Source organism: Pristiophorus japonicus, chromosome 15, assembly GCF_044704955.1.
Source record: "Pristiophorus japonicus isolate sPriJap1 chromosome 15, sPriJap1.hap1, whole genome shotgun sequence".
In the NCBI taxonomy this organism is placed as follows: domain Eukaryota; kingdom Metazoa; phylum Chordata; class Chondrichthyes; family Pristiophoridae; genus Pristiophorus; species Pristiophorus japonicus.
In genome coordinates this window covers 152,481,688-152,507,893 of record NC_091991.1, presented here as the reverse complement: position 1 = coordinate 152,507,893, position 26,206 = coordinate 152,481,688, and the positions used below count along the sequence as shown (strand labels likewise).

The 26,206-nt window shown below is 46.4% G+C and overlaps 1 protein-coding gene across 1 annotated transcript in view; it reads left to right on the top strand.

The window, feature by feature from the left end:
- The window catches only part of LOC139225914 (ras-related protein Rab-26-like), a 424,746-nt gene that overhangs the window by 383,918 nt on the left and 14,622 nt on the right, over positions 1 to 26,206 (top strand). Inside the window, exon 6 of the mRNA XM_070856775.1 lies at positions 22,211 to 22,276. Coding sequence (XP_070712876.1) covers positions 22,211 to 22,276 — 66 coding nt within the window. The remainder of the gene's footprint in view (positions 1 to 22,210; positions 22,277 to 26,206) is intronic.

Sequence of the window (26,206 nt, the reverse complement as noted above, 5' to 3'; positions counted from 1 at the left end):
CTTACAAACTGGTAAATTTACATAACTTACAAAAAACTTTTAATTTGAGAATAGTTACATCAAATAATAACAACAACGACAACAGCAGCAAAGAAAGGCTGCACCCATCTCTCCTCCACCTTATTCTAAGACCACCCGCTGCGCTTGGTCTTGTTGACTCCATCTCTGCCCGCAGGCAGTGGTGCAACGTTTCTCGGGTTGGTACCAATCTTATTCTTTCGAACATCTTGTGTAATGCGCACTTCTTGATTGGGGGGGGGAGGGGAGAAGGTGGTAATGTAGAGGGCCTGGCATGGGCCTCTTCAGAGGCTGGGTCTGAGGATTGGAATGGGAGTGGCAGTTGATTCTGTCAATGGGCACAGGGTCTGGGCGTGTTCCCTTATTGCAGCAGCTAACCCCGACATTCCCTCTCTCATGTTCCCTGACAGTGTGTCAACTACCTGCAACATTCCCTTCCTCTTGTGCACCAACATTGTTTCGGCTGATGGAGACATTCCCTCCCTCATGTTCCTGGACAGTGTTCCCATTCCTCATGAGAGTGTTGTGATTTCTCCCGACAGTCCCTATACCTCATCACCCACCCCATTGATGGTGTCCAGGAGTGATCGGGTCAGGTCAATGCTCTCCGCATTCACTGCCGTCATCTGAACCACATCTGTTAGATCCTGCACCTCAGGATAGCGCTGTCAAGCTCTTCTTCCCCTCCTGACTCTGGGTGTGCCTCGCTGCATCCCACTGGAATCCCCAGCCTTGGACGGTGGGAAACCATGGAACCAACACTCAAACCACTCAGGAAAGGGGCTGGCACCTGAATGGGCGGCACCTGCACCTCCTCCAGAGTGAGTGCAACAGTGGGGCCTTCACCCATCTCTCCCTCCCTCCCCCTCCTCCTCACCCCCCATGCTCTTGGTCTGGAAGGTGGAATTGGAAGATGTCCTCTTTAGAATTGTCCGCGCCTGAATCTTCTACATCGTCAGGGTTGGCCTCAATTTCTGCAAAATATAACTGAACACAGACAAATGGTTAGCAGCAGAGGAGGGGGCAGTGTGGGTGGCATGAGTAGGCTCACACAGCCGGCAGCAGGCTGATTTGAAGGACCACGCTGAATGATAGCACATTGCATCAACCAAAGCGTAGTTCACGGAGACATCCCCATGAACCGAAGCATGGCTAGCCTGCACTGTACTTAACATTTAGCAAAGTCAGACTCTGGAATTTGCAGGACTTACCCTCTCCCTTGAGTGTGGACCCAGCGTGTGCAGTGGTGATTGCTTTTCTCCAGGCAGGACCCATCAAAGCAGCGACCCTCTCCTCCTGTTCATGTTCTTTCTCGTTTGTTGTGTGCCACTTTTCTCTGCAAAGATGAAAATATAACTTTTTAGAGAGGGTGACTTTCTGCTGGGTGGGACATATACAGCTGGTCACATTTACAATTGCAATTCCATTGACAAAATGAAAATATTACTTGACTAAGGTCCTGCGCTTCTTTTTGCACTGGTCTCCAGACCTCGGGGTGGTCACCATTGCACAGTAATCTTCTGCAAGTTGGTTCCAGCGTTTCTTCATTTCCTTTGATGGAACTTTTATGTGACCTCTGCTGGTGTCCAGCTCGTGCCATCTGCCCTCAATCACAGTAACTAGTGCCTCCACTTCGTCCTGTGTGAAATTCTTGGTCCTTGCGCTGCGTTACATCTTGTATCGGAGCTCCGATTTTTCCAATGAGAATCAAAGTTCTCACACACAACTGGCTCTTTAATGCAGACCGGGAGCTGTACTGGGCATGCACACCCATAGGAATCACGTCAAAAACGTTATTTTTTTTTCACGCAGGCACAGAAGGGGGTGGCATTGTTTTTTTTCGGCGCAGACAGCAGGCTCCACCCCCCGAGGCTACAGGACAGGATGCGCCGCGCCAATTTCAAAAAATAGAACGGGGAAACTTGCTACTTATTTTTGGAATAGTCGTAGCCAAAAAAAACGGGCGTAACTCTGGCAATACGTCAAAAAACGGCATTGGGGAAAATTGAGCCCATAACCACTACACTACCGTACCTTGTAAATCGGTCCTAAATATCTGGAAATAAAAATCTGCTATTAGTAAAAAGGACCATGAAACTGTTGGATTGTTGTTTTAAAAAAAACACCACCTGAGATGAACTAATTCAGCAGACTCGAAATCAGACCTGGGATGTTCCTGGTCTGTAAACAGTATCACAATTGCTACTCCATTTACCAACTCCACCATTTGGGGGTCTCTATGTAAATTGAGGGGCTTTGCATTCAGTGTCACCATAGTGCTTTTAGGTAATTGCTCTTGTAAACCTCTGGAGTTACTTTAATACTACCGAAAATTCTGTTCAGCCTAACTGATTACTGTTTAAGAAAGAATAACACACTTTCTGCAAACTGCACCCAAGTTTTTAAGAGCTTGCATTTATATAGCGCCTTTCATGACCTCAGGACATCCCAAAGTGCTTTACTTTTTTGAATTGTCGTCACTGTTGTAATGTAGGAAACGCTGCAGCCAATTTGTGAACAGCAAGGTCCCACAAACAGCGACCAGATAATCTGTTTTAATGATGCTAGCTGAGGGATAAATTTTGGCCCGGGCAACGGGGATAATTCTCTTGCTCTTCTTCAAAATAGTGCCATGCGATCTTTTACATCCACCTGAGAGGGCAAACGGGACCTCGGTTTTAACTCTCCATCCGAAAGACGTTGCCTCCGACAGAGCAGCACTCCATCAGTACTGCACTGGAGTGTCGGCAATAAATTTTGTGCTCAAGTCTCTGGAGTGAGCCTTGAACTCATAACCTTGTGACTCAGAGGCAAGAGTGCTAGCCACTGAGAGAGTAGGTGGAGGGAAAGGCCGAGGGAGGTGAGGATTTCCATAGTTTCCAACTCCTAGAAAGGAATGAGTTAGTGTAGGAGACTTTGTGCAGGGTCTTGCACCTGGAACTTCCTCAGGGCTTCTGCCTCTCCACCACCATAACATCTGCCCGTAAACGGAGTTTCTGCCAACCTTCCACCGAAGTTACACCAGCGGAGCGAGAGGCGGCCTCGAGGAGGTTCGCAGTATTGATGTCAGCAGGATGAGTCTGCAAGCTAGAGGAAGATTATGGATGTAAGAGTAGTTACAATCCAACAAAAACAAGAGAGGATAAAAGAAGAGACAGATGATAATAGAATTTTTGGAGAAAGAGGGAGAGAGGTTGGAGAAGAGAATCGGTTGATCCAAGATATATTGTACTCTTAAAGCAAATTACTGTATTAAATGCGCAATTATCAATGCAAGTTATTGTAGTAACGTCAGTGTTTAAATTGGAGGGAAAGTGCACACTCTTATTACTTATCAATTAATTCTTGTATGACTGTTTTTCCCTGCAAGGTCACAGCCTGTATTGAGAGTTTAAAACATATCAAAAAGGAGATTTATAAAATGATATATTCCATGCAATAAATAGCTAAGCAAAAGACTAATTAACTGAGCCAACTATGACCTAGGGAGCTGTTTGTCTTTCTCTTGTATAATTATGGCCTTAATTAAAACACTTCCATTTTAATATAGGCTGTACATGAAATCCTCAAATTATGATTTCTAAGGGGATGAGGCTTAATAACTGCTGTGTCAACAGGACCTGTAGGGATAATGCTAGCAATCCAACAAAGCCCACTAAGCCATTCAAATCTTGTGTGTAGAATGGGAAAGGAGAGAGCTGAAATATGTTGTATATTGGGCATGTGACGACTCTCTATGGCAGTGCTCAGCTCCCTGTGCTCACAGGCATGTACCTAATCTCTCAGTTAGAGAAAGAAAAATGGCCACTGTTATTTTGTAGGCAAACTCAATAGCCAATTTGCGCATAGCAAGATCACATGAATAGCTATAATAAGTATAGAAGGTTGTGGATGCTGGGGGAAATTGGAGCTTTCATGATTGAGAATGAAGGATTTTTGTTAGGTAAGGATATCAAGGGAAATGTAACTAAGGTGGGTAAATGGAGTTGAGGTACCAAACATCAATCAACATCAATGAAACAGATTATCTGGTCATTTATCTCATTGCTAAGACCTTGCTGTGCCCAAATTGGCTGCCGCGTTTTCTACATTACAGCAGTGGCTAGCAGTAGAGTACTTTGGGATGTCCAACAGTTGTGGTAGGCGCTATATAAATGCAAGTCTTTCTTCTTTCTATTGAGTGATATGGACTCTCGCAGTGAACAGGTAATCATCATCATAGGCAGTCCCTCGGAATCAAGGAAGACTTGATTCCACTCTTAAAATGAGTCCTTAGATGGCTGAACAGTCCAATACGAGAGCCACAATCCCTGTCACAGATGGGACAGATAGTCATTGAGGGTAAGGGAGGGTGGAACAGATTTGCCGCACGCACTTTCCGCTGCCTGCGCTTGATTTCTGCATGCTCTCGGTGATGAGACTCGAGGAGCTCAGCGCCCTCCCGGATGCACTTCCTCCACTTAGGGCGGTCTTTGGCCAGGTGTCAGTGGGGATGTTGCACTTTATCAAGGAGGCTTTGAGGGTGTCCTTGTAACGTTTCCTCTGCCCACCTTTGGCTCGTTTGCCGTGAAGGAGTTCCAAGTAGAGCGCTTGCTTTGGGAGTCTCGTGTCTGGCATGCGGACAATGTGGCCCGCCCAACGGAGCTGATCAAATGTGGTCAGTGCTTCAATGCTGGGGATGTTGGCCTGGTCGAGGACGCTAATGTTGGTGCGTCTGTCCTCCCAGGGGATTTGTAGGATCTTGCGGAGACATCGTTGTTGGTATTTCTCCAGCGACTTGAGGTGTCTACTGTACATGGCCCATGTCTCTGAGCCATACAAGAGGGCAGGTATTACTACAGCCCTGTAGACCATGAACTTGGTGGTAGATTTGAGAGCCGAGTCTTCGAACACTCTTTTCCTCAGGCAGCTGAAGGCTGCACTGGTGCACTGGAATCTGGGTGCTTATGTAAGACTTATCTTAATAAAACAGGTTTTAGCTTGTACGATTTAAGATTGACTCTACACTGTACAGAGTTCGGACTTGTGAGACAGAACACAGACACAGGATGTTTTTTCACTCACCCCTATTGAGTTTGTTTGCATAGCTGGTGAGAGTCCCATGTGTCTGGCTGTCAGAGCCTCCCCATGCCTGTCTATCACTATGTCCTTATCCTGTAATGGAACACAGCAGTTGTACACATCTCACCCAATCATCTCCATATGTAGCAGATGAACACCCTACACCAGATCAAATCGCCACTCTCTCCATCGTGTCTTTTGGCATGTTGTGTACTGTCGACAGCAATATTTCTTCTCTGTCAGTCACTGTTCGATCACCTGAACAGACAGTTCATACCTACATGCTCAACATAGAGCCTTACACACCTGTAACACCAGTCTTGGCTTGAGTAGAAGCTCACAAGAAGGTGCCCAAGGGTCATGTATGTAATTTGGACCACATCTTTGATTAAAGTTAGATTCATGACTCTCGTGGGTTAATTCTGAGTAAAATGTTTGCTAAAAAACGCCCTGATTCATTGATGTGCAATAGGGGCACCTCCAGTGCAATAACGTGCATCATTGTTTATATTTTATCCAAAGCTGTAGGTATGATGAACTCTGAGACAGATATATTGATTTCACTTTCACTCAACTGCAGTCACAGAAAAAGGCTGAAATGAAAGCACTGTTAAATCAGACTATTAGCTTCCGTCCATTTGTGAACGTTAAGCTGACAACACAACGCGCATCCAGGATTTTAAAAATGCATTCTCGGGATGTGGCGTCACTGGCAAGGCCGACATTTAACGTCCAGCCCTCGTTACCCTCGAGAAGACATGGTGGACTGCCTTCGTGAACCGCTACAGTCCCTATGGGAAAGGTGCTTCCACAGTGAATATTTCCACATTTTTAATGTGACCCAGTTGGTTAAAATCCGTTTTTTTGCGGCTTCCAGTAATGTTTTGGGGTTATTTTGCTTCAAGTTATCCTCAGGCTAATAATGATGTTTAAGGATATTGTTTCGAATTTGTATCTGTCACAAAGGCGCACCTATATGGTGCATTAGTGTGTCGATGGGTCGCAGAATGGGTAGGTTGCACAGTCTCCAGAATAACTCGCCAAATTCCAATCCTAGCTAGATTCCAGCTAGCAAGACACTTTTCTGGAGGAATGTAAATACCAAGGATAGTCAGTCAACAGCATTGATATGTGGCTGGCCTAAGGGAAGTAAGAGAAAAGTAACCTGCAAACTGAGCCATTTAAAAAAAATATTGTAAATATTTTTGCTTAGTTAACAGACTCACGGGATACTATACAAATCTGCAATATTGCTTACCACACTCAATGTAAAGAGTAATTTGTGCTAACACCAGCCTTAGTCAGTATTGTCAAGGAGTTATTTTGTTCAAACCACTCTATTTTTGTGCCAGATGATAATACGGTTCAGTAAGGATAAGTACGTTTTTTTTTCAAAAGACCAAGGGGCTGAAATTGCCCCTTTCTATATGGACTCACCGCCTGGTCTGCACGGAGTCGCCGACACTTCATAAATTGCCCTCCATTTTTTTCCATTGATGCTCGTGGGCGGTTCGTCGATCCTTAAAGGGGATGGCGCTCTGCCGTGGCTGCAATTTTATTTTAACTGTCGGCAGACGCCGAGGTTGGCCTGACAATGGCGCCCACGGGTTCGGCCAGACCTCCAACAGGCAGCTCGGCACCCCCTCTTGGATACCAGGCCAACGACAGAAACCATTCCTGGTGGTCCAGTGGACCAAACTAAACTACCTGCAGAGTTCACAATGGCCCTCCCCTTTAACTGAAGGGGAGGGACGTTGTGACATGTCAGTGCGATGCTGATGACACCGACCGACATTCGCCCCACTCCGTGGATTGGGGCGGAGAAAAATCTTCAAGATCGGTGAGTGATTCTCCTTTCAGGCGGAGGGCAATTTCGACCAAGTTACTATACCTGCAATCTTCACGTTAATGAAAACAAGTTAAAAGGTGGTTTGTGTAATAATGTAATGGCATCAGATTTGGGTTGGCTGCTTTGAACGGCTTTATTCATATGGATTAGCTTAAACTTGGGTTTTTTATATGCACAGTTAACTGGAAGATTCAGTTTTCATTAGTTAATCAATCAGCTTCATCAGTACACATATTATAACACAATTATTACAATGTAGCCTCTACTTTCTGCCACCATATATTATTACTTCACTCAGCATTATAGTAGAATGAGTTTCAAAGACTTTTTCAATTTTCCAAACGAGCAGCATAATGGAATGTAATTGTTTCATATTTATCCTCATTCCATTAAAATGTATTTCTTGATATATTTAAGAGTGGTAACTTGTTTTATTAATACAGCTGAAAATATTCAGTGACTGCCAGCAGACTCTCTCTCTCTCTCTCGAGCAAGTTTTTTGTCGCTGGTGAACACCTCAGTGATCAGGTACCCACTTCTAGTCTGAGTAGAGCGCTTGCTTTGGGAGTCTCGTGTCTGGCATGCGAGCCAGAGGTGTCTGGCATACGAGCCAAAGGCGGGCAGAGGAAACGTTACAGGGACATCCTCAAAGCCTCCCTGAAAAAGTTCAACATCCCCACCGACACCTGGGAGTCCCTGGCCAAAGACCGCCCTAAGTGGAGGAAGTACATCCGGGAGGGCGCCGAGCACCTCGAGTCTCATCGCCGAGAGCATGCAGAAATCAAGCACAGGCAGTGGAAAGAGCATGCGGCAAACCTGTCCCACTCACCCTTTCCCTCAACGATTATCTGTCCCACCTATGACAGGGACTGTGGCTCTCGTATTGGACTGTTCAGCCACCTAAGGACTCATTTTAAGAGTGGAAGCAAGTCTTCCTCGATTCCGAGGGACTGCCTATGATGATGACTTCTAGTCTGCTCAATCAGAATGAGGGGAAAGCTCACACCACTCCAGCTCAGATCCAGTTCTGGGCAGAACGCCAAATGAAACCAATGGTTTGGTGGTGTCGCCATTAACCGGAAGCATTGAAAGAGCAGGCATGGTTGCCTGCTTGTGACGGCAGACACTGGGGAAACTTCTTCGCGATGGTTGGAAGAGTTTTCAAAGAATAACTCGGGGAATGAACACAAAGGAGACTGGGCATTTTCACAACTGAACCATTCACAGGCCTCAATGCCATTGCCATGACAATCAGGGAAGAGTTTAAGACATTACGCCATATTACCATATTACATTGCATCTTGCAATAACTTAACCTTGCAGTCAATGTGTGGACACCCTAGCCTAGAAACTTGACCACATATTGGGCCTTTTGGATATACAGATGGGGCATAATGCCTGATCGAGAGCCCCACTGTAACATTGGTTTTCCCAGAGGCTGCTCTCAGAAAAAACAGGCCTACATGCAGCCTTGCAGGCAATCCTTAAAGAGATTGCCTGTTGGGCCGCAAGTAACAAGGTAAGGTTTTAAGACCATAATAACATAAGAAGCAGGAGTAGGCCATACGGCCTCTCGATCCTGCTCCACCATTCTATAAGATCATGGCTGATCTTCTACCTCAACTCCACTTTCCCGCCCTGTCCCCATATTCCTCGGTTCCCTTAGTGCCCAACAATCTATTGACCTCAGTGTTGAATATACTCATCGTCTGAGCATTCACAGCCTTCTGAGGTAGAGAATTCCAAAAATTCACAAGTAGAGTGAAGAAATTTCTCCTTCAATCCTAAATGGCCGACCCCTTATCCCAAGCCTATGACCTCTAGTTCTAGACTCCCTAGCCAGGGGAAGCAACTTCTCAGCATCTACCCTCTCAGAATTTTATACAGTGAGATCAACTCTATTTTTCAAAACTCCAGAGAATATAGGCCCATTCTACTCAATCTCTCCTCATAGGACAGCCCTCCTATCACACTGAGTGTGGAGCCAGGAGGAGCAAGAGTGACTCCCCCTCCCGTGCCCCTCCCCCTTCCGATCGTCACTGCTTCTGCCTCCTCTCCACAGCCGCCACTTCCTTCCCGCCCAATTGCCCATCCTTCCTGATCATCAACCGCCCCCTGCTCCCCCCCCTCCGTGAGCAGCCCACCTTCATCACCTACCTGTAGGCTGCTGCTGACATTCTTGTTCGCAGCTCGATGGTGATGCCCAAGGCCCAATAGCAAGTGGCTCTTCGGGACTCACGATTCAAGCACAGGGATTGATTCCTGCACACCCTCACACGCCCAAAAATGACCACACCCAAATTTCTAGACCCTCATCTTCTGAGCTGATCGTTTCGAGTCACGTTTCTACTACGTAGAAATTCAAAAAAGCTGCAACAAAAATGCTGAGAGCCTCCAACTCATTGGCTGACACAGTGGTGTCAATAGACTGGGTAAATTGACCAATCCCACACTTAGGATTTAAAGCATCATTTTGAGCCATGGTGTTGGGGGGGCGGGGGTGGAGAAGGGGGGGGCGGTAAGCTATTCTTTTGAGTTCTGCAAGTTTATCAGTTGGGAGGGGGATGCTACACCTCAGAACTAGCCAATAACCATCTTGCAAACAGGCAGCTGAGGAAGGTTCTCGAAGGTTTACACTGACCTTCCATCAAGGTTTTTTTTTTGAAATTCGTAGCCAATCGTTCCAATTCTTTGTCAAATCACAAACGCCAGAGGTCACCTTGGGCCCATTCAAGGATCACTCTGCGCCAATGCTCTTAGCCAAAAGGCCTAGAGCCACTGCACCGTTCCTGGAAGTACTGCAATACCAGGTTCGTGCCATGGAGGTGGATGGGTCAGGTCCCCCACACACCTCCATGGAGGTGGATGGGTCAAGCCACCCCACCCACCTCCTATTTCCAAAAAAGCAAGCATATACCTTCCTGATCCAGGGAGAACCACCTTGGGGTTATGGTGGTTACTCCCCTGTCAGGTCAGTTACGCATGATCTTAGCCAAAAGGCAGGCTGACCTTCCATCAAGGTTACAGCGGGAAATTGCAAGACCTCCATTATAGGACAATCCCCCCCCACGTGTCTACCTGGCACCTGGACTGGATGAGATATACTCTAAGGTTAGAGTTGCCAACTCTGGTTGGGTGTGAGGAGGACACAAAAAATCTGCAAAAGAACATAAGACAGGCTAAGTGAGTAGGCAAAAAATTTGGCAGATGGAGTATAATGTTGGAAAGTGTGAGATCATGCACTTTGGCAGAAAAAAAATCAAAGAGCAAGTTATTATTTAAATGGAGAAAAATTGCAAGTGCTGCAGTACAGCGCGACCTGGGGGTACTTATGCATGAAACACAAAAGGTTAGTATGCAGGTACAGCAAGTGATCAGGAATGCCAATAGAATCTTGTCCTTTATTGCAAAGAGGATGGAGTATAAAAGCAGGGAAGTCTTGCTACAGCTATACAGGGTATTGGTGAGGCCACACCTGGAATACTGCGTGCAGTTTTGGTTTCCATATTTACGAAAGGATATACTTGCTTTGGAGGCAGTTCAGAGAAGGTTCACTAGACTGGTTCCGAAGATGAGGGGTTTGACATGAGGAAAGGTTGGGCCTCTACTCATTGGAATTCAGAAGAATGAGAGGTGATCTTATCGAAACGTATAAGATTATGAGGGGGCTTAACAAGGTGGATACAGAGAGGATGTTTCCACTGATAGGGGAGACTAGAACTAGGGGGCATAATCTTAGAATAGGGGGCCGCCCATTTAAAACTGAGATGAGGAGGAATTTCTTCTCTCAGAGGGTTGTAAATCTGTGGAATTCACTGCATCAGAGAGCTGTGGAAACTGGGACATTGAATAAATTTAAGACAGAGATAGACAGTTTCTTAACCCATAAGGGAATAAGGGGTATGGGGAGCGGGCAGGGAAGTGGACCTGAGTCCATGATCGGATCAACCATGATCGTATTAAATGATGGAGCAGGCTCGAGGGGCCGTATGGCCTACTCCTGTTCCTAGTTCTTATGTATTCCTGGAGATATCATCACATGACCTCCCACCTCAAAATGCCCCATCCCACACTCCCGCCATTGGTCCATCCTCCAGGCGCACTGTCGTCCTACAGCCAATTGGTAAAGGAACTGTCTCTTTGTTATCCAATTGGGTTAATCTTGACTGTTTGTGAAACAGCCTTTTCGCCCCAACTCCAATATTTTTATAATTAATAAGTGAAAGTGTTCAAAGCAAATGGAAAAACAAAACACAATTTTGTTAAATGATTTTTTTCCTGGGTTGCTGGCAGCAATATCCAGGAGATTAATCTTCAATTCCTGGAGACTCCAGGTCAATTTTGGAGGGTTGGCAACAACTCTAGTTTGCGTCCTTAAGGGAATGAAAAGCAAATTAAACAAGCTGGTGGCAAATATTTTCAAGAAGTTCAGAAATATATGAAGAGCTAGAGTTGGCTGATGATTCAAAGAAGCAATGAATTACAGATGACAGTGAGCTCACTAAAGATCAGTTGGTTTAACAGCAGCGTGAAAATATTTACAAGTATTAATATTATTATTATTTGGTATTATTTCAGAAGCAGTTGGTATGTCCACAATCGATCGGAATTCTTTGAGCAAGCAGATAATATTGTTGCGAAGGGTCATCCATTGTGTAGTTAGTGTGTGAGGGTTTCGAAGAGAATGTAAAAGCTTCTGGAATTCATGGCAAAGCAGCCTGCTGGATAAGCATGAGATGATGGTAAATGGAGGAGTTTCCCCCTGGGAACAAGTCTACATTGAGTAATTGTATCAAGCTTGCTGATGATGTGAAAATATAGGGCCAGCTGACCAGGACGTTGAATATATTTGAATTAAACGGAAGCAGTCATAAATAGCAGATAAATTTTAATTTGATAAAACGTATAGGAAACGTGCAACTTCTATACAATGAGGGAGGGGGGGGGGTTTCCAATCTGTGGTGGGCCAGTGCAAGGTGATAGAAATGCAGGAACACTTTTTATAGGAGAGCTCGCCAATGTGTCAGTGGGTAAATGCAAAGCCTGCTGTAGAGATGAATCACTGAGATTTGAAAGATCCATTTGTTCCTCAGTCTGTGGTGATTGAGAAGATTGTAGGGTTGCTATAATTGGCTTCAGCATTTTGGAAGCTAGGAAGTAGATAGACAATATCGGCTTGAATTCCTGTTCCTGATTGCAATCTTGTGATCCTTGTTAGAAAGTGTGCCGTGCTCTATTGGCCCATTACAGAATACCCCGGGACTGAGGCTGGTAGGGCGGTGGGAGGGAAGGAATCCTCAGCTGTTTCCTATTTTGCGGAAGAACCATTAATAAGTTAGGCAAGAGTTGATCCTCCCAAATGGATATGAATAAAACAAAAATCAAATCAAATCAAATCAAGAAAAAGCAAACAAACAAAGCTGGTGGACCCTGATATTAATGGAGAGACAGGGAAGGTGCAGGGGAGCGCGGGAGAAACCTGGCAAAGCCGGTGGTGTGGAGGCCTTGCTGATCTTAACATCACCAGACCCGATGGTCATATTTCAAATGGGACCCCGCTTCCTTCCTGCAGGTATCAGAAGGGCAGGTTAATATAGGGACATGGCAGGAAGAAGCGAGATCAGTGGAGGGTAAGTGACTACCGTTATTTTAACTGCCCACCCCTTCCCCTCCCCCCATTTCCCCTGTTTCCGCCAGGTTGAGGCAATTGGTGAACCAGTTGCGCCAGTATAATTGTGCTCCAAGGTCACGGAATGCAAGCTAAAGCCATAAGCAAAGGGAAGCACCTAGGGGAAAAAACTCTTCCCATTGATTTTGTGCATCCTGTACTTGCGGGCCACAGCAGCACATAAACAAAGCCAGCCAATCTTTGGGACACAAGTTGCAACTAAGGAAACAGCCTACAGTCAACCTCAGAAGACAGCCGAGGAATTGATGATTGTATGTATCAACCAAATCTCTAAGGGGTTTTGTCTGTGTATTGTTGGCTTTAATAAACTAATAGTTTTGGGTTGTGCCTAAGCCTTTGTGTCATATATATTTTGTTCCTGTAAATCCCAGAGTCAAAGAACTGTAGTAAGGAAAAGGAAAGCAAAAACCTTACAGAAATGGTGACCGCGGCAGGACTCTGAGGTTTGGAACAAAAACAGGCACAAAGTGAGGACAAGAAACTCTAGGGAGGCAAAGGCAGTCTCAGGGAGGCCGAGGTGGTCTCAGGGAGGCCAGGTGGTCTCAGGGAGGCTGAGGTAGTCTCTGGGAGGCTGAGATGGTCTCAGGGAGGCTGAGGTGGTCTCAGGGAGCCAGGGTGCTCAGGGAGGCAAAGGCGGTCTCAGGGAGGCCGAGGTGATCTCAGGGAGGCCGAGGTGGTCTCAGGGAGGCCGAGGTGGTCTCAGGGAGGCCGAGGTGTTCTCAGGGAGGCCGAGGCGGTCTCAGGGAGCCAGGGTGCTCAGGGAGGCAAAGGCAGTCTCAGGGAGAACAAGGTGGTTTCAGGGAGGCCAGGGTGGTTTCAGGGAGGCCAGGGTGGTCTCAGGGAGAATGAGGTAGTCTCACGGAGGCTGAGGTGGTCGCAGGGAGGCCGAGGTGGTCTCAGGGAGAACGAGGTAGTCTCACGGAGGCTGAGGTGGTCACAGGGAGGCCGAGGTGGTCTCAGGGAGGCCCGGGTGGTCTCAGGGAGAATGAGGTGGTAGGTAAATATTTCCAAGGCAGGGGCAAAGGGAATGGACTCTCCGCAGGGAAAGTCGGCAGAATGGACGGCTAATGGTAGTCATAGGAAGTCTATGGAGGATAAGGTCACTTCGTACATCTGTAATAAGTTAAACATTTCTGAGCCATGGGCCATTGGTTTTAATAAACTAATAGTTTTGGGTTGTGCCTAAACCTTTGTGTCATGTATATTTTGTTTCTGCAAATCCCAGAGTCAAAGAACTATAGTAAGGACAAGGAAAGCAAAAACCTTACAGACTGATACTCAGAGTGCCCATAATGAGACAAGGGAAACTAGCAAGCCCTGTGTTTCTGGTTGAAAACATAGGGGTGATACAGGGCAAGGTACTATTAAAACATGAGCGAGCCCCAACATATGTCACTGTGATCAATAATTATACATGGGTGGCCCCAGACTTATCAGGCTGTGCCCATACACAAGACACTTGGGTATGTCCTTATGATGTAACCGACCACAATTCCCTGCTTGTGGGTTTAACTGAGATTCAGGCAATATTAATTGGACCAGGTCAACGCAAGCTGGGCACGCTATCCATTCAGCTGTAACTATCAGGGAAAAAAAACCTACTGTGTCACTACTACAGCAACTACCATGCTTAGACCCGTCCCATTAATTGCCCCAGTTTCTGCTTCACACCACATCTACCCACAACCATTAATTAACACATTTTGCTCAATATCGAAATCTATGCTCAAATAAAACCGACAGTAAAGGAGATACTTAAATATGACTGCACAATTATGTGGCACAATTCAGGTACAACATTCTCCTGTTGTCCGAGGACGTCATTGAGCTTGTGAAGCAGCTGAACTCCTCCCTTGAGCATTTCTATGTGTAGGAGCAGGACAACTCGAGAATAGATATTGAAATTGACAGCCTAGTGGACGATATATAGAGCATAGATTCCACTGTTATGATTCATGAGGGAACTAAATTGAGGGATCGGAGAGGAATCCTCCCCCTCAAGGCAGGGACAGAAAGATGATTCCACTACATGTTAGAGTGTGGTTCAGTGTCTTGGGTGAAGTGTGAGGGAGTGTTGTGCAGTGTGTTTGGGTGAAGTGTGTCAGTGAGTGTGGTGCAGTGTGTTTGGGTGAAGTGTGTCAGTGAGTGTGGTGCAGTGTGTTTGGGTGAAGTGTGTCAGTGAGTGTGGTGCAGTGTGTTTGGGTGAAGTGTGTCAGTGAGTGTGGTGCAGTGTGTTTGGGTGAAGTGTGTCAGTGAGTGTGGTGCAGTGTGTTTGGGTGAAGTGTGTCAGTGAGTGTGGTGCAGTGTGTTTGGGTGAAGTGTGAGAGTGAGTGTGGTGCAGTGTGTTTGAGTGAAGTGTGTCAGTGAGTGTGGTGCAGTGTGTTTGGGTGAAGTGTGAGAGTGAGTGTGGTGCAGTGTGTTTGGGTGAAGTGTGAGAGTGAGTGTGGTGCAGTGTGTTTGGGTGACGTGTGAGAGTGAGTGTGGTGCAGTGTGTTTGGGTGACGTGTGAGAGTGAGTGTGGTGCAGTGTGTTTGGGTGACGTGTGAGAGTGAGTGTGGTGCAGTGTGTTTGGGTGACACTGTTTGTCTACAAGGCAATGAGTGCAGTGGTCTGTTTCCTGATTGATGCCTCTGTGGAGCTCACGAGAGAGTTTTGCCAGAGGCTGGACAACCATGTGGGGCCTCAGCTGATTCTCTTGGCTTCCGACATTTGTGAACAGTTCAATACAAACAAGAGATTATCAGCGTGAGTATAAGCAGACCTCTGGTGGTAACGCGGTGCACTGTGCGGCGAAAAGGGGCATAGGCATTTTATAATGAACATGTTTCAACTTTCTGCTGAGCTGGGGGGGGACTCTTAAACCCAGCCTCGGTACGATTGAATTGGGAGAAGAGAGAAATGAGGCAGAGTTTCTGCTCCACATTGCCATCCCCTGGCTATGCTGTGTGTGTGAGGCTGAGATCATATGTGTGCGCACTAGGTCCGTGCAGCAGAGCAGGTCTCCAGTCGTCCTGGTTAACCTTTGCCACTGGATAAAGGCCTAGCTCTGTCAAGCCCGTGTAGTGGCTGATGTGCAACGGTCACCACACGTTAAAAAAATCCACGCACAGGCATCTTCCACTCCCTCAATTGGAGTTCAGGACTGGAATATCGGATCCTTCATTGAAACATCTGTGAACTCATGTGGAAGCAAGTCATCCTCATTCGAGGGACCGCCTTTGATGATGATGACTTGCAGGTGACAAGTTGTGTCGAGCATCGGAGCAAAGCCAACGATAGGACACAACGGGTGGCCGTCCACTGACAAGGAAGGAGGAAAAGGAAAGAAAAGATTTGGATGTTATTGGTTATTCACCAACACTAGTCAGTCAACGTGAGGCTGTTGTTCACAAAGCGAATCAATTCATGGAATGAATCTCAAGGGCATTTATTACAAGTTGAAGCAGGTTATTAATAGCATTGCACAACATTACTGAGGGCACATTCAGATACTGTCCACAGACCTGGTTGCTTTATTTTCTGTAGGACATTGATGCACTGGGAAGGCTTCGGAAAAGAGCAGCAAGGCTCACTCAAGTATGTAGCCTAATTCCAAAACATTAAAAAGAAAGGAAGACTTTCACGGCCTCGGAACATCCCAAAGCACTTTACATCCAACAAATTACTTTTTAACATGCAGTCGCTGTTGTAATGTAACTAGGAGAGATTACACTGACAAATGACTTGTATTTATGGGAGAAAAAAAAGATTGAGACAGCAAATTGTCCAGGACCTTTCAAAGGCTGAAAGGCATTGGTAACATAAATTATGCAGATTTTAAAATAGTTTTATACCACTGAGTGATAGATCCATGATAAAAAACTTATTAAAGTTGGCTACTGTTGCTGACTTAGTGTTAAGAAAGAGATTGAAGGTCAGCAGGAGAAGGATTGGAATAAATGAAGACATCTTTTATAGGAGAGCTAGTCAGTGGGTAAATGACAGCCTGGTGTGGAGTTGAGCCATTGAGATTCGAAAGTACCTATGCTCGAAGATTGTACGATTGCTATAATTGGCTTCAGTGTTTTGGGGGCTGGGAAGAGGACACAATCAGCCTGGATTCCTGCTCCTGATTGCAATCCAGGCACTCTTGCTAGAAAGTGCACTTGTGTGAGTGCTAGCATATACAAATAACAGGCAAGTACAGAATGAAACGCACACTCACATACCAGAAACTGACAGGTACAGAATACCACCCACACTTGCATACCAGAAACTTACATTTACACATGGAACCCACTCTCATGTAACAGAAACAAACCGGTACAGGTTAAACCCACATTAGTATACCAGAGTGATATACTCGTCACACAGGTGAGCTGCCCCGACCTGTGTGAGAATGCCACCGCAGGTCGGGGCTATAAATAGAGCTGGAGCTCCGGGCCCTGGAACATTGTGGGCGGAGGAGCGGCGAATGAAGGTACTGGGCCCAGAAGAACCAAAGGCCCAGGGGCATCACGGGCCTGCCCACACTGCGATATGCGTGCGCACTAGGTCCGTGCAGCAGAGCAGGTCTCCAGTCATCCTGGTTCAACCCTTGCCACTGGATAAAGACCTAGCTCTGTCGAGCCCGTGTGGTGGCTGATGTGCAACGGTCACCACACATTAAAAAAATCCACGCACAGGCATCTTCCACCCCTTCAACTGGAGTTCAGGACTAGAACAGCGGGTCCTTCATTGAAACATCTGTGAACTCTCGTGGAAACATCCTCGTTCGAGGGACCGCCTATGATGATGCTGATGATGAGCTGAGAATAGGATCAGGCTTGAATAGCTCATCAATATTCATTGTACAGCCTCACAAATGGTGAATAGTCGCTTGAGTAAGACGGTGTCGCTGTGCCTGATGTGAAATTACACCTCAGCAGAGTTCACCATCTTAAGGAGGGCAGGCGAAAATTGGAAAAAGAATGACTCTTTGCCCATTCTGCAAGTTTATTAATGTCCTCCTGTAATTTGTTGCGGTCTTCCTCAGTATTGACTGTCCCCCCCAACCCTGCCCCAAATTTGGTGTCCTCCGCAAACTTAGAAATTGTGTTTTTGATTTCAAAGTCTAAATTGTTAATGTAAATTTTGAACACTGGTCCCAGCACTGATGCGTGTGGGTCGCCACTTTCTACCTTCAGCCACTCTGAATAGCTACTCTTTACCTCTACACTTTGCTGCCATCCAGTCTCTGGTGAAAGTGCTCCCACAATGCTGCTAGGTAGGGAATTCCAGAATTTAGACCCAGTGACGATGAAGGAACAGGTGATATATGTCCAAATCACGATGGTGTGTGACTTGGAGGTGATGATGTTCCCATGCACCTGCTGCCCTTGTTTGGGAGGTGCTGCCAAAGAAGCCTTGGTCATTTGCCACATCTTGTAAAATAGTACACACTGCAGCCACGGTGCGCCGGTGGTAGAGCAAGTGGATGTTTAGGCTAGTGGGTGAGGTGTTAAGCAAGTTGAGATGTTCGCTGATGACAGCACAGTGTTCAGTGCCATTCGCAACTCCTCAGATAATGAAGCAGTCCATGCCCGCATGCAGCAAGACCTGGACGACCTGGGCTGATAAGTGGCAAATAACAAAAGCGCCACACAAGTGCCAGGCAATGACTATCTCCAACAAGCGAGAATCTAACCACCGCTCCTTGGCATTCAATGGCATTACCATTGCTGAATCTCCCACCATCAACATTCTGGGGGTCACCATTGACCAGAAACATAACTGGACTAGCCACATAAATACTGTGGCTACAAGAGCAGGTCAGAGGCTGGGTATTCTGCAGTGAGTCTCTCACCTCTTGAGCCCCCAAAACCTTTCCACCATCTACAAGGCACAAGTCTGGATGAGTGAGGCTCCAACAACACTCGAAGCTCGACACCATCCAACACAAAGCAGCCCACTTGATCGGCACCCCATCTACTACCTTCAACATTCACTCCCTCCAACACCTCATTGGTGGTGCAACCCGTTTCATTTCCACATATTTAACATCTTGCGTTCTCATGATCTTCAGCTGCTCCTCAGTTACTTCCTCTTCCGACTGCTTGATAACGTGAACTACATCCTGGAATTTGGTGCTGGTCATGCGAAAGTAGAGTTCATCTGGATTTTTCTCCCAATGCCTTGGCTGCAGTGTGTACCATCTACAAGATGCACTGCAGCAACTCACCAAGGCTTCTTCAGCAGCACCTCGCAAACCCGCGACCTCTACCACCTAGAAGGACAAGGGCAGCAGGCGCATGGAAACACCATCACCTGCAAGTTCCCCTTCAAATCACACACCATCCTAACTTGGAAATATATCGGCAGTCCTTCATCGTTGCTGGGTCAAAATCCTGGAACTCCTCCCCTAACAGCACTGTGGGAGTACCTTCACCACACAGACTGCAGCGGTTCAAGAAGGCGGCTCACCACCACCTTCTCAAGAGCAATTAGAGATGGGAAATAAATGCTGGACTTGCCAGCAACACCCACATTCCGTGAATGAATTTTAAAAAATGGACTGCTTTATCCTAGATGGTGTCGAGCTCCTTGAGCTCCTTGTTGTTGGAGCATTACCCATCCAGGACAATATTCCATCACACTCCTGATCCTTACTCCATGCTGTATACATTGTTGAAAAACTTAGTACTAATGCAAAATGCTATATTTACAATATTTGTATTATTTAAGATATGTCTGTGATATCAATATTCTCTGATATGTACACATACCCCATCAGAAACAGCACAGAAAGGCTGAACTATGAAGTTGCAGTCTCTTAATCTCAGAGTGGTGAATCTGGATGCTCTTTGTGCTGATTCACTTTAGAATTCAAGAATGAGAGCAAGAACTTGCATTAAAACAGGTGTTGGACCATACTTTGCATACTCAACAGTATCCATCAATATTGTCAGGCGGCCGCCAGGGATGCCTAAAAACAGCGAGGACCTCACGTCCAGACATTGTGCCCGTTTTACGCCCGAAAGAATGGGCAAATTGCACCCTCAATTTCTACCCCAAGTTATTTCAACTCAAGTTTCTGAGAAGGACGGACCTGAGTGAGCGAGCTAATGAGAAAGGAAGCAGACTTTGAGAATGGTAAATGAGATGCTGTATTCCTGGCAGAGATAAGCCTTGTGAATCAAATGAGAGAGAGCGTAATCACATTAGCCATGCTCTTGGCAGAGTCTGTCCTGAATGATCTTCCCCAGCACTTTGCATTCAGTTGATGCCACTGCAAGAAAACCAAAGTTAACTTTAATGATTGTTCAATAGAGCGGTAGCAATCTATGAGGATGCCCATGCATGAAAAATCATAACAAGAGGCCCATTAAGAATGTGTAGACTTTTATTATCACAAAGCTCAAAAGTAATTGATTACGTTCCTGGTGTAATAATCATTTTAATATATGCCTAACTGCTTCATTATGGATGTTTGTAATATGCTCATTTGAAGTCTCATCATTTAGAATTGATCTTCTGTTAGGTGACTGATCATTTTATAGCTTTTGGAAATAATTTTGTTAATTTAACTTGTAATTTGTTTTTCTGTGACTCGTGATGGGACTTGCCTGTAACAAGCTGCAGCACGATTGGCTTCAGCTAGTCTCCTCAGATAGCTTAAATGTTGAAGTATTTGTTAGGAGGGGTGGGGAGGGGGAGGGGTGTAATGGTTGGACAGTGGAACTTCACCTCTGGGACCTCTTTCAAATTCAATCCAGGCTGATGGAAGGAACGTAAGCTGTTCCCGAATTACTGCAATCCCGCAGCACAAAACGTACCTCTAATCTGGCACTAAAGAAAGAACTTGCGTTTCTATAATAATTCTATAATAATGGCCTCAGGATGTCCCAAATTTTCTTGAGCTTCCATGGGAATTAAATGATGGTCTGTTGAGCTTGAAATGAGTACCACACTTCATAATAATGGAATCAATGCAACAGGCAACTTGGCTCGGTTTCTCTGTTGGCCATGACAATTTCAGCCAAAGTTGTATTGAGTATTACATTACTGTTTAATAGAAGACTCAGTGTGATTCTTAATTCCATCATCTGCTAGATAGCAAGTAACCACCTGGACAGTAAAAATAATTGCTGACTGTAGTTATATATCAGCTAATGTGTAAAAAATGATTTGAAATGTAAAAATAATGTGAAATGATTTTCAAGCTAACCTTTTCACCCTTCCAGAGTAAACTTCCAGAGTAAACTAAACAAAACTTATACACAAGAATATAACTGCAGGATGAGGGTCAAATAAGAAATATAATTACAATTTTGAACTTCAAGCTAGCCACATGCTAAAGGCATTAAGCTGCATTATGATACTTCTTGCAGAAACAAAACTGGGAATGAGCTACATTTGGGTGGCAGTGCCCAACAGGCAATCTAATGGACCGAATCCCGACCAATGGGCCGAATCCCGACCAATGGGCCGAATCCAGACCAATGGGCCGAATCCAGACCAATGAGCCGAATCCAGACCAATGGGCCGAATCCAGACCAATGGGCCGAATCCCGACCAATGGGCCGAATCCAGACCAATGGGCCGAATCCAGACCAATGAGCCGAATCCAGACCAATGGGCTGAATCCCGACCAATGGGCCGAATCCCGACCAATGGGCCGAATCCCGACCAATGGGCTGAATCCCGACCAATGGGCCGAATCCATTCCAATGGGCCGAATCCAGACCAATGGGTCGAATCCATTCCAATGGGCCGAATCCCGACCAACGGGCCGAATCCCGACCAATGGGCCGAATCCAGACCAATGGGCCGAATCCTGACCAATGGGCCGACCAATGGGCCGAATCCAGACCAATGAGCCGAATCCAGACCAATGGGCCGACCAATGGGCCAAATCCAGACCAATGGGCCGAATCCCGACCAATGGGCCGAATCCAGACCAATGGGCCGAATCCTGACCAATGGGCCGACCAATGGGCCAAATCCAGACCAATGGGCCGAATCCCGACCAATGGGCCGAATCCATTCCAATGGGCCGAATCCAGACCAATGAGCCGAATCCCGACCAATGGGCTGAATCCCGACCAATGGGCCGAATCCATTCCAATGGGCCGAATCTAGACCAACGGGCCGAATCCCGACCAACGGGCTGAATCCCGACCAACGAGCCGAATCCAGACCAATGGGCCGACCAATGGGCCGAATCCCGACCAATGGGCCGAATCCAGACCAATGGGCCGAATCCCGACCAATGGGCCGAATCCAGACCAATGGGCCGAATCCCGACCAATGGGCCGAATCCCGACCAATGGGCCGAATCCCGACCAATGGGCCGAATCCAGTGATTGAATGATTTTGAGTAGTCACAATCTTTTCAGTTTTACTGACCAGATTACCAGCTGTCCTTGTTATCATTCCCATATCTATATACTATTTTCATTCCCTATTGCTACAGAAGCATTTACGTCAGCAGTTGGGGTTTTGGGTTTTGGATCTTGACTGTTGTCATTTGAGGTCGAACTGAATTGGGTCACTCACAACTACTTGTACATTCTTGTGTTTCTGTGGTTTATTACTTGAAAAGTTTATAACATCACCTTCCTTGTTCCTTTTAGGCCTGGCTGACGGAGATTCATGAATATGCAACACAAGATGTGGTAATCATGTTGCTGGGTAACAAGGTGAGTGCTAGTATTGTACATCTTGTATCAGGCACGTCATCTCGAGCTCTGAAAGCACCATTTGTAACGGAATCTAAGGCCTACGATTGGGTTTGTACCCAACTTCAAATGCTGGCCCAGTGTCAACCAGGAATTGTCATGAGGAAACTGATGAGCGAGAAGACGATGCAAAATTGCTCTTCTTGTGTCATCAGGATATGAGCGGCCTGCTGGAAACGCCAAAAGGGAGTACGCTGGACGTGAAGAAGATGAAGGGTCGGTCTTACGGGACACCAGCATTGGGCCTACTTTTGAGACCGGGGGGGAGGGGGAGGGTGGAGAGGAGATCGAGAGGGTGGGGGGCGGGGGGGGGGGGGTGGCGAGCAATGGCCAGCAGCAGCAGGAGGAACACTCTTGTGTTTACTTTATGGTGGCAGCCTCTAGTGATCCCTTTAAAGACCGCAGGTTTGGTTGCTGTTCACCTGAGAAATATGACAGCAGCATACAGTCTCCATCCAATATGGGAAAGAGACCTGAAATAGGCATTAGGCCCCCGCCTTGCATAGGCAAGGGCCTAACGCCTGATTCAGGCAGGCACACAAACCAATATGGCGTGCGACGCATACCCGGTGTGGAATGAGCGCGCACATTGGACTTCTTCAGTGCCCGCTTATAACCTGAAATGCAGGCATAGCACGGTATAATTTCTCGGCCCAACATTATTAAATAGATGCTTTTACTAAGTGGCTAGGTGCTGCCACCCATTGGTATAATGGTGAATTGCACCACAGACCAGGTGGCACTTGGTCCTGAATGCCTTGGACTTAGAAACATAGAAGAAGAAACATAGGGCTAGACTTTCCACTTCACATCGCCCATCTTAGGCCCATCTATCGCCTAAAATGGACCTCTATCGCCCATTATGAGGAAAAAGTGGAAACTAGGCCCAAAACATCGCTGAAAAAACAGGTGCCCAAGTTTCGTCTCACTTGGCTGAAATGATCGGCGAACTGATCGCCCACACAAGGCCCATCCCAAGTTTCGGCACCTAGCATGCACTTCGCTGGGCTGATGCAAGGCCCAAAAGATTGCTGAGAAATAGATGCTTTTACTGGGCTTAACGGAAGGAAATGGACACTATGAACGCTATTTTGAAGATCGGAGGAAGGGCGGAGGCAACAGAAAAGAAGGAGCTAAATAGTTGTGAGTTATTTAGAGAGTTATTTAAAGATAATATAACTCAGAATATTAGATCAGGGTATATATAATATATTAGGTATTGTATAGGCATTTTTTTTTTGAAAAGTGCTTTTATATGTAGTGAAATTAATTACTGATATTGTTGGAGCCTATTAGACCGACTGGTATACAGTGTAGAGAGTACAGTGATTAGAGAATAGAGAGATTAGTTTAATTTAGTGAAAGTAATCAAAAGTAATTATTGATAGTGATGGAACCTATGCTTTCCCTGCCATTACTTGTAACTGCTCACACACTGGTGAAAGGATCAATCAAAGAGGTGGCAGAGTAATGCGTAGACGGAGATGAAGACAGAGGAGGCGACCATACAGCCAACAAAGGTACTTGGAAAAGCAATCTTACCTGAACTTGTCTGAAAACGCTTGTCTTAGGAGGCTGCGATTCCAGAAGGAGGTCATCGATGAGATATGTCAACTCGTCAAGGGTGATCTGCAGCCTTCCAGCACCATCGGAACCACGCTGTCTGTTGAGGTGAAGGTTACTGCTGCCCTAGCCTTCTACGCATCGGGATCTTTTCAGGCTTCAGCTGGCGACATCTGCCATATCTCTCAGCACGCCACACACTCTGCATTTGACAGGTGACTGAAGCCCTTTACGCTCGCAGGATGGACTTCATAAGCTTCCCAATGACCAGGGAGGCACAGACCAAGAGGGCTTTGGGTTTCTACCAAATATCACATTTCCCCAAGGTACAGGGAGCAATAGACTGCACGCACATTGCCCTGAACGTCCCCTTAAAGAACGCGGAGGTGTATCATAACAGAAAGGGTTTCCACTCCCTAAATGTGCAGCTTGTTGTCGACCACAACCAAACAATCCTGACAGTAAATGCTACATTTCCTGGCAGCATCCATGATGCACACATCCTACGTGAGAGTGCTATCCCTGACCTGTTTGTCAATCAGCCAGAAGGTCACGGTTGGATGCTGGGGGATAAAGGATATGGCCTTGCCAGTTGGCTCATGACCCCACTGCGTAATCCCGTCACTGAAGCAGAGAAGCGTTATAATGAAAGTCACATAGCAACACATAACGTCGTTGAAAAGACAATTGGAGTCCTAAAGCAGCACTTCAGATGCCTGGATCATTCTGGAGGCAACCGACAGTACCACCCTGACCAGGTCGCTGAGTTTATTGTGGTGTGTTGCATGCTGCATAACCTAGCTATAAGGAGAGGACAAGTAATGCCAGATCGGGCTGCAGGTCCACCACCAGAAGGAGGGGAGACAGAAGAGCCAGCCGGCGAGGATGAAGAGGAGGAAGAGGCAGAAGAGGACACAGGCGAGGACCGAGGGGAGCGCAATCAGCCTGGCGATCTAGCACCGGTACCACCACCCGTTCCTGAAGACCAGTACCCAGTGGCAATACGCAGAGTCAGAGGAAATGTATTAGCATGGATAGAGAATTGGCTGGCGAACAGAAAGCAGACAGTCGGGATAAATGGGTCCTTTTCAGGTTGGAAATCGGTGGTCAGTAGTGCTGGGACCACAACTGTTTACAATATACATAGATGACCTGGAAGAGGGGACAGAGTGTAGTGTAACAAAATTTGCAGATGACACAAAGATTAGTGGAAAAGCGGGTTGTGTAGAGGACACAGAGGCTGCAAAGAGATTTAGATAGGTTAAGCGAATGGGCTAAGGTTTGGCAGATGGAATACAATGTCAGAAAATGTGAGGTCATCCACCTTGGAAAAAAAAACAGTAAAAGGGAATATTATTTGAATGGGGAGAAATTAAACATGCTGCGGTACAGAGGGACCTGGGGGTCCTTGTGCATGAATCCCAAAAAGTCAGTTTGCAGGTGCAGCAGGTAATCAGGAACGCGAATGGAATGTTGGCCTTCATTGCGAGAGGGATGGAGTACAAAAGCAGGGAGGTCCTGCTGCAACTGTACAGGGTATTGGTGAGGCCGCACCTGGAGTACTGCGTGCAGTTTTGGTCGCCTTACTTAAGGAAGGATATACTGGCTTTGGAGGGGGTACAGAGACGATTCACTAGGCTGATTCCGGAGATGAGGGGGTTATCTTATGATGATAGATTGAGTAGACAGGGTCTTTACTCGTTGGAGTTCAGAAGGTTGAGGGGTGATCTAATAGAAACATTTAAAATAATGAAAGGGATAGACAAGATAGAGGCAGAGAGGTTGTTTCCACTGGTCGGGGAGACGAGAACTAGGGGGCACAGCCTCAAAATACGGGGGAGCCAATTTAAAACAGAGTTGAGAAGGAATTTCTTCTCCCAGAGGGTTGTGAATCTGTGGAATTCTCTGCCAAGGAAGCAGTTGAGGCTAGCTCATTGAATGTATTCAAATCACAGATAGATAGATTTTTAACCAATAAGGGAATTAAGGGTTATGGGGAGTGGGCGGGTAAGTGGAGCTGAGTCCACGGCCAGATCAGCCATGGTCTTATTGAATGGAGGAGCAGGCTCGAGGGGCTAGATGGCCTACTCCTGTTCCTAATTCTTATGTTCTTATGTTCAACACCCTCCCTCCCCCCTCCGCCCAACCCACCCTTCCCCCAAACCCCAAACAAAATGCACAAACGTTTACAATTTTCAAACAATCATGAACAAAACACAATTTAATGAAAACATACCCCCTCCCTACCTGCAGCTACGTTTCCCTCCAGGTCCTTTCTGTTGTGTTCCTAACATAGATGAGGCTGCACACAGGGAGGTTAAAGTAATA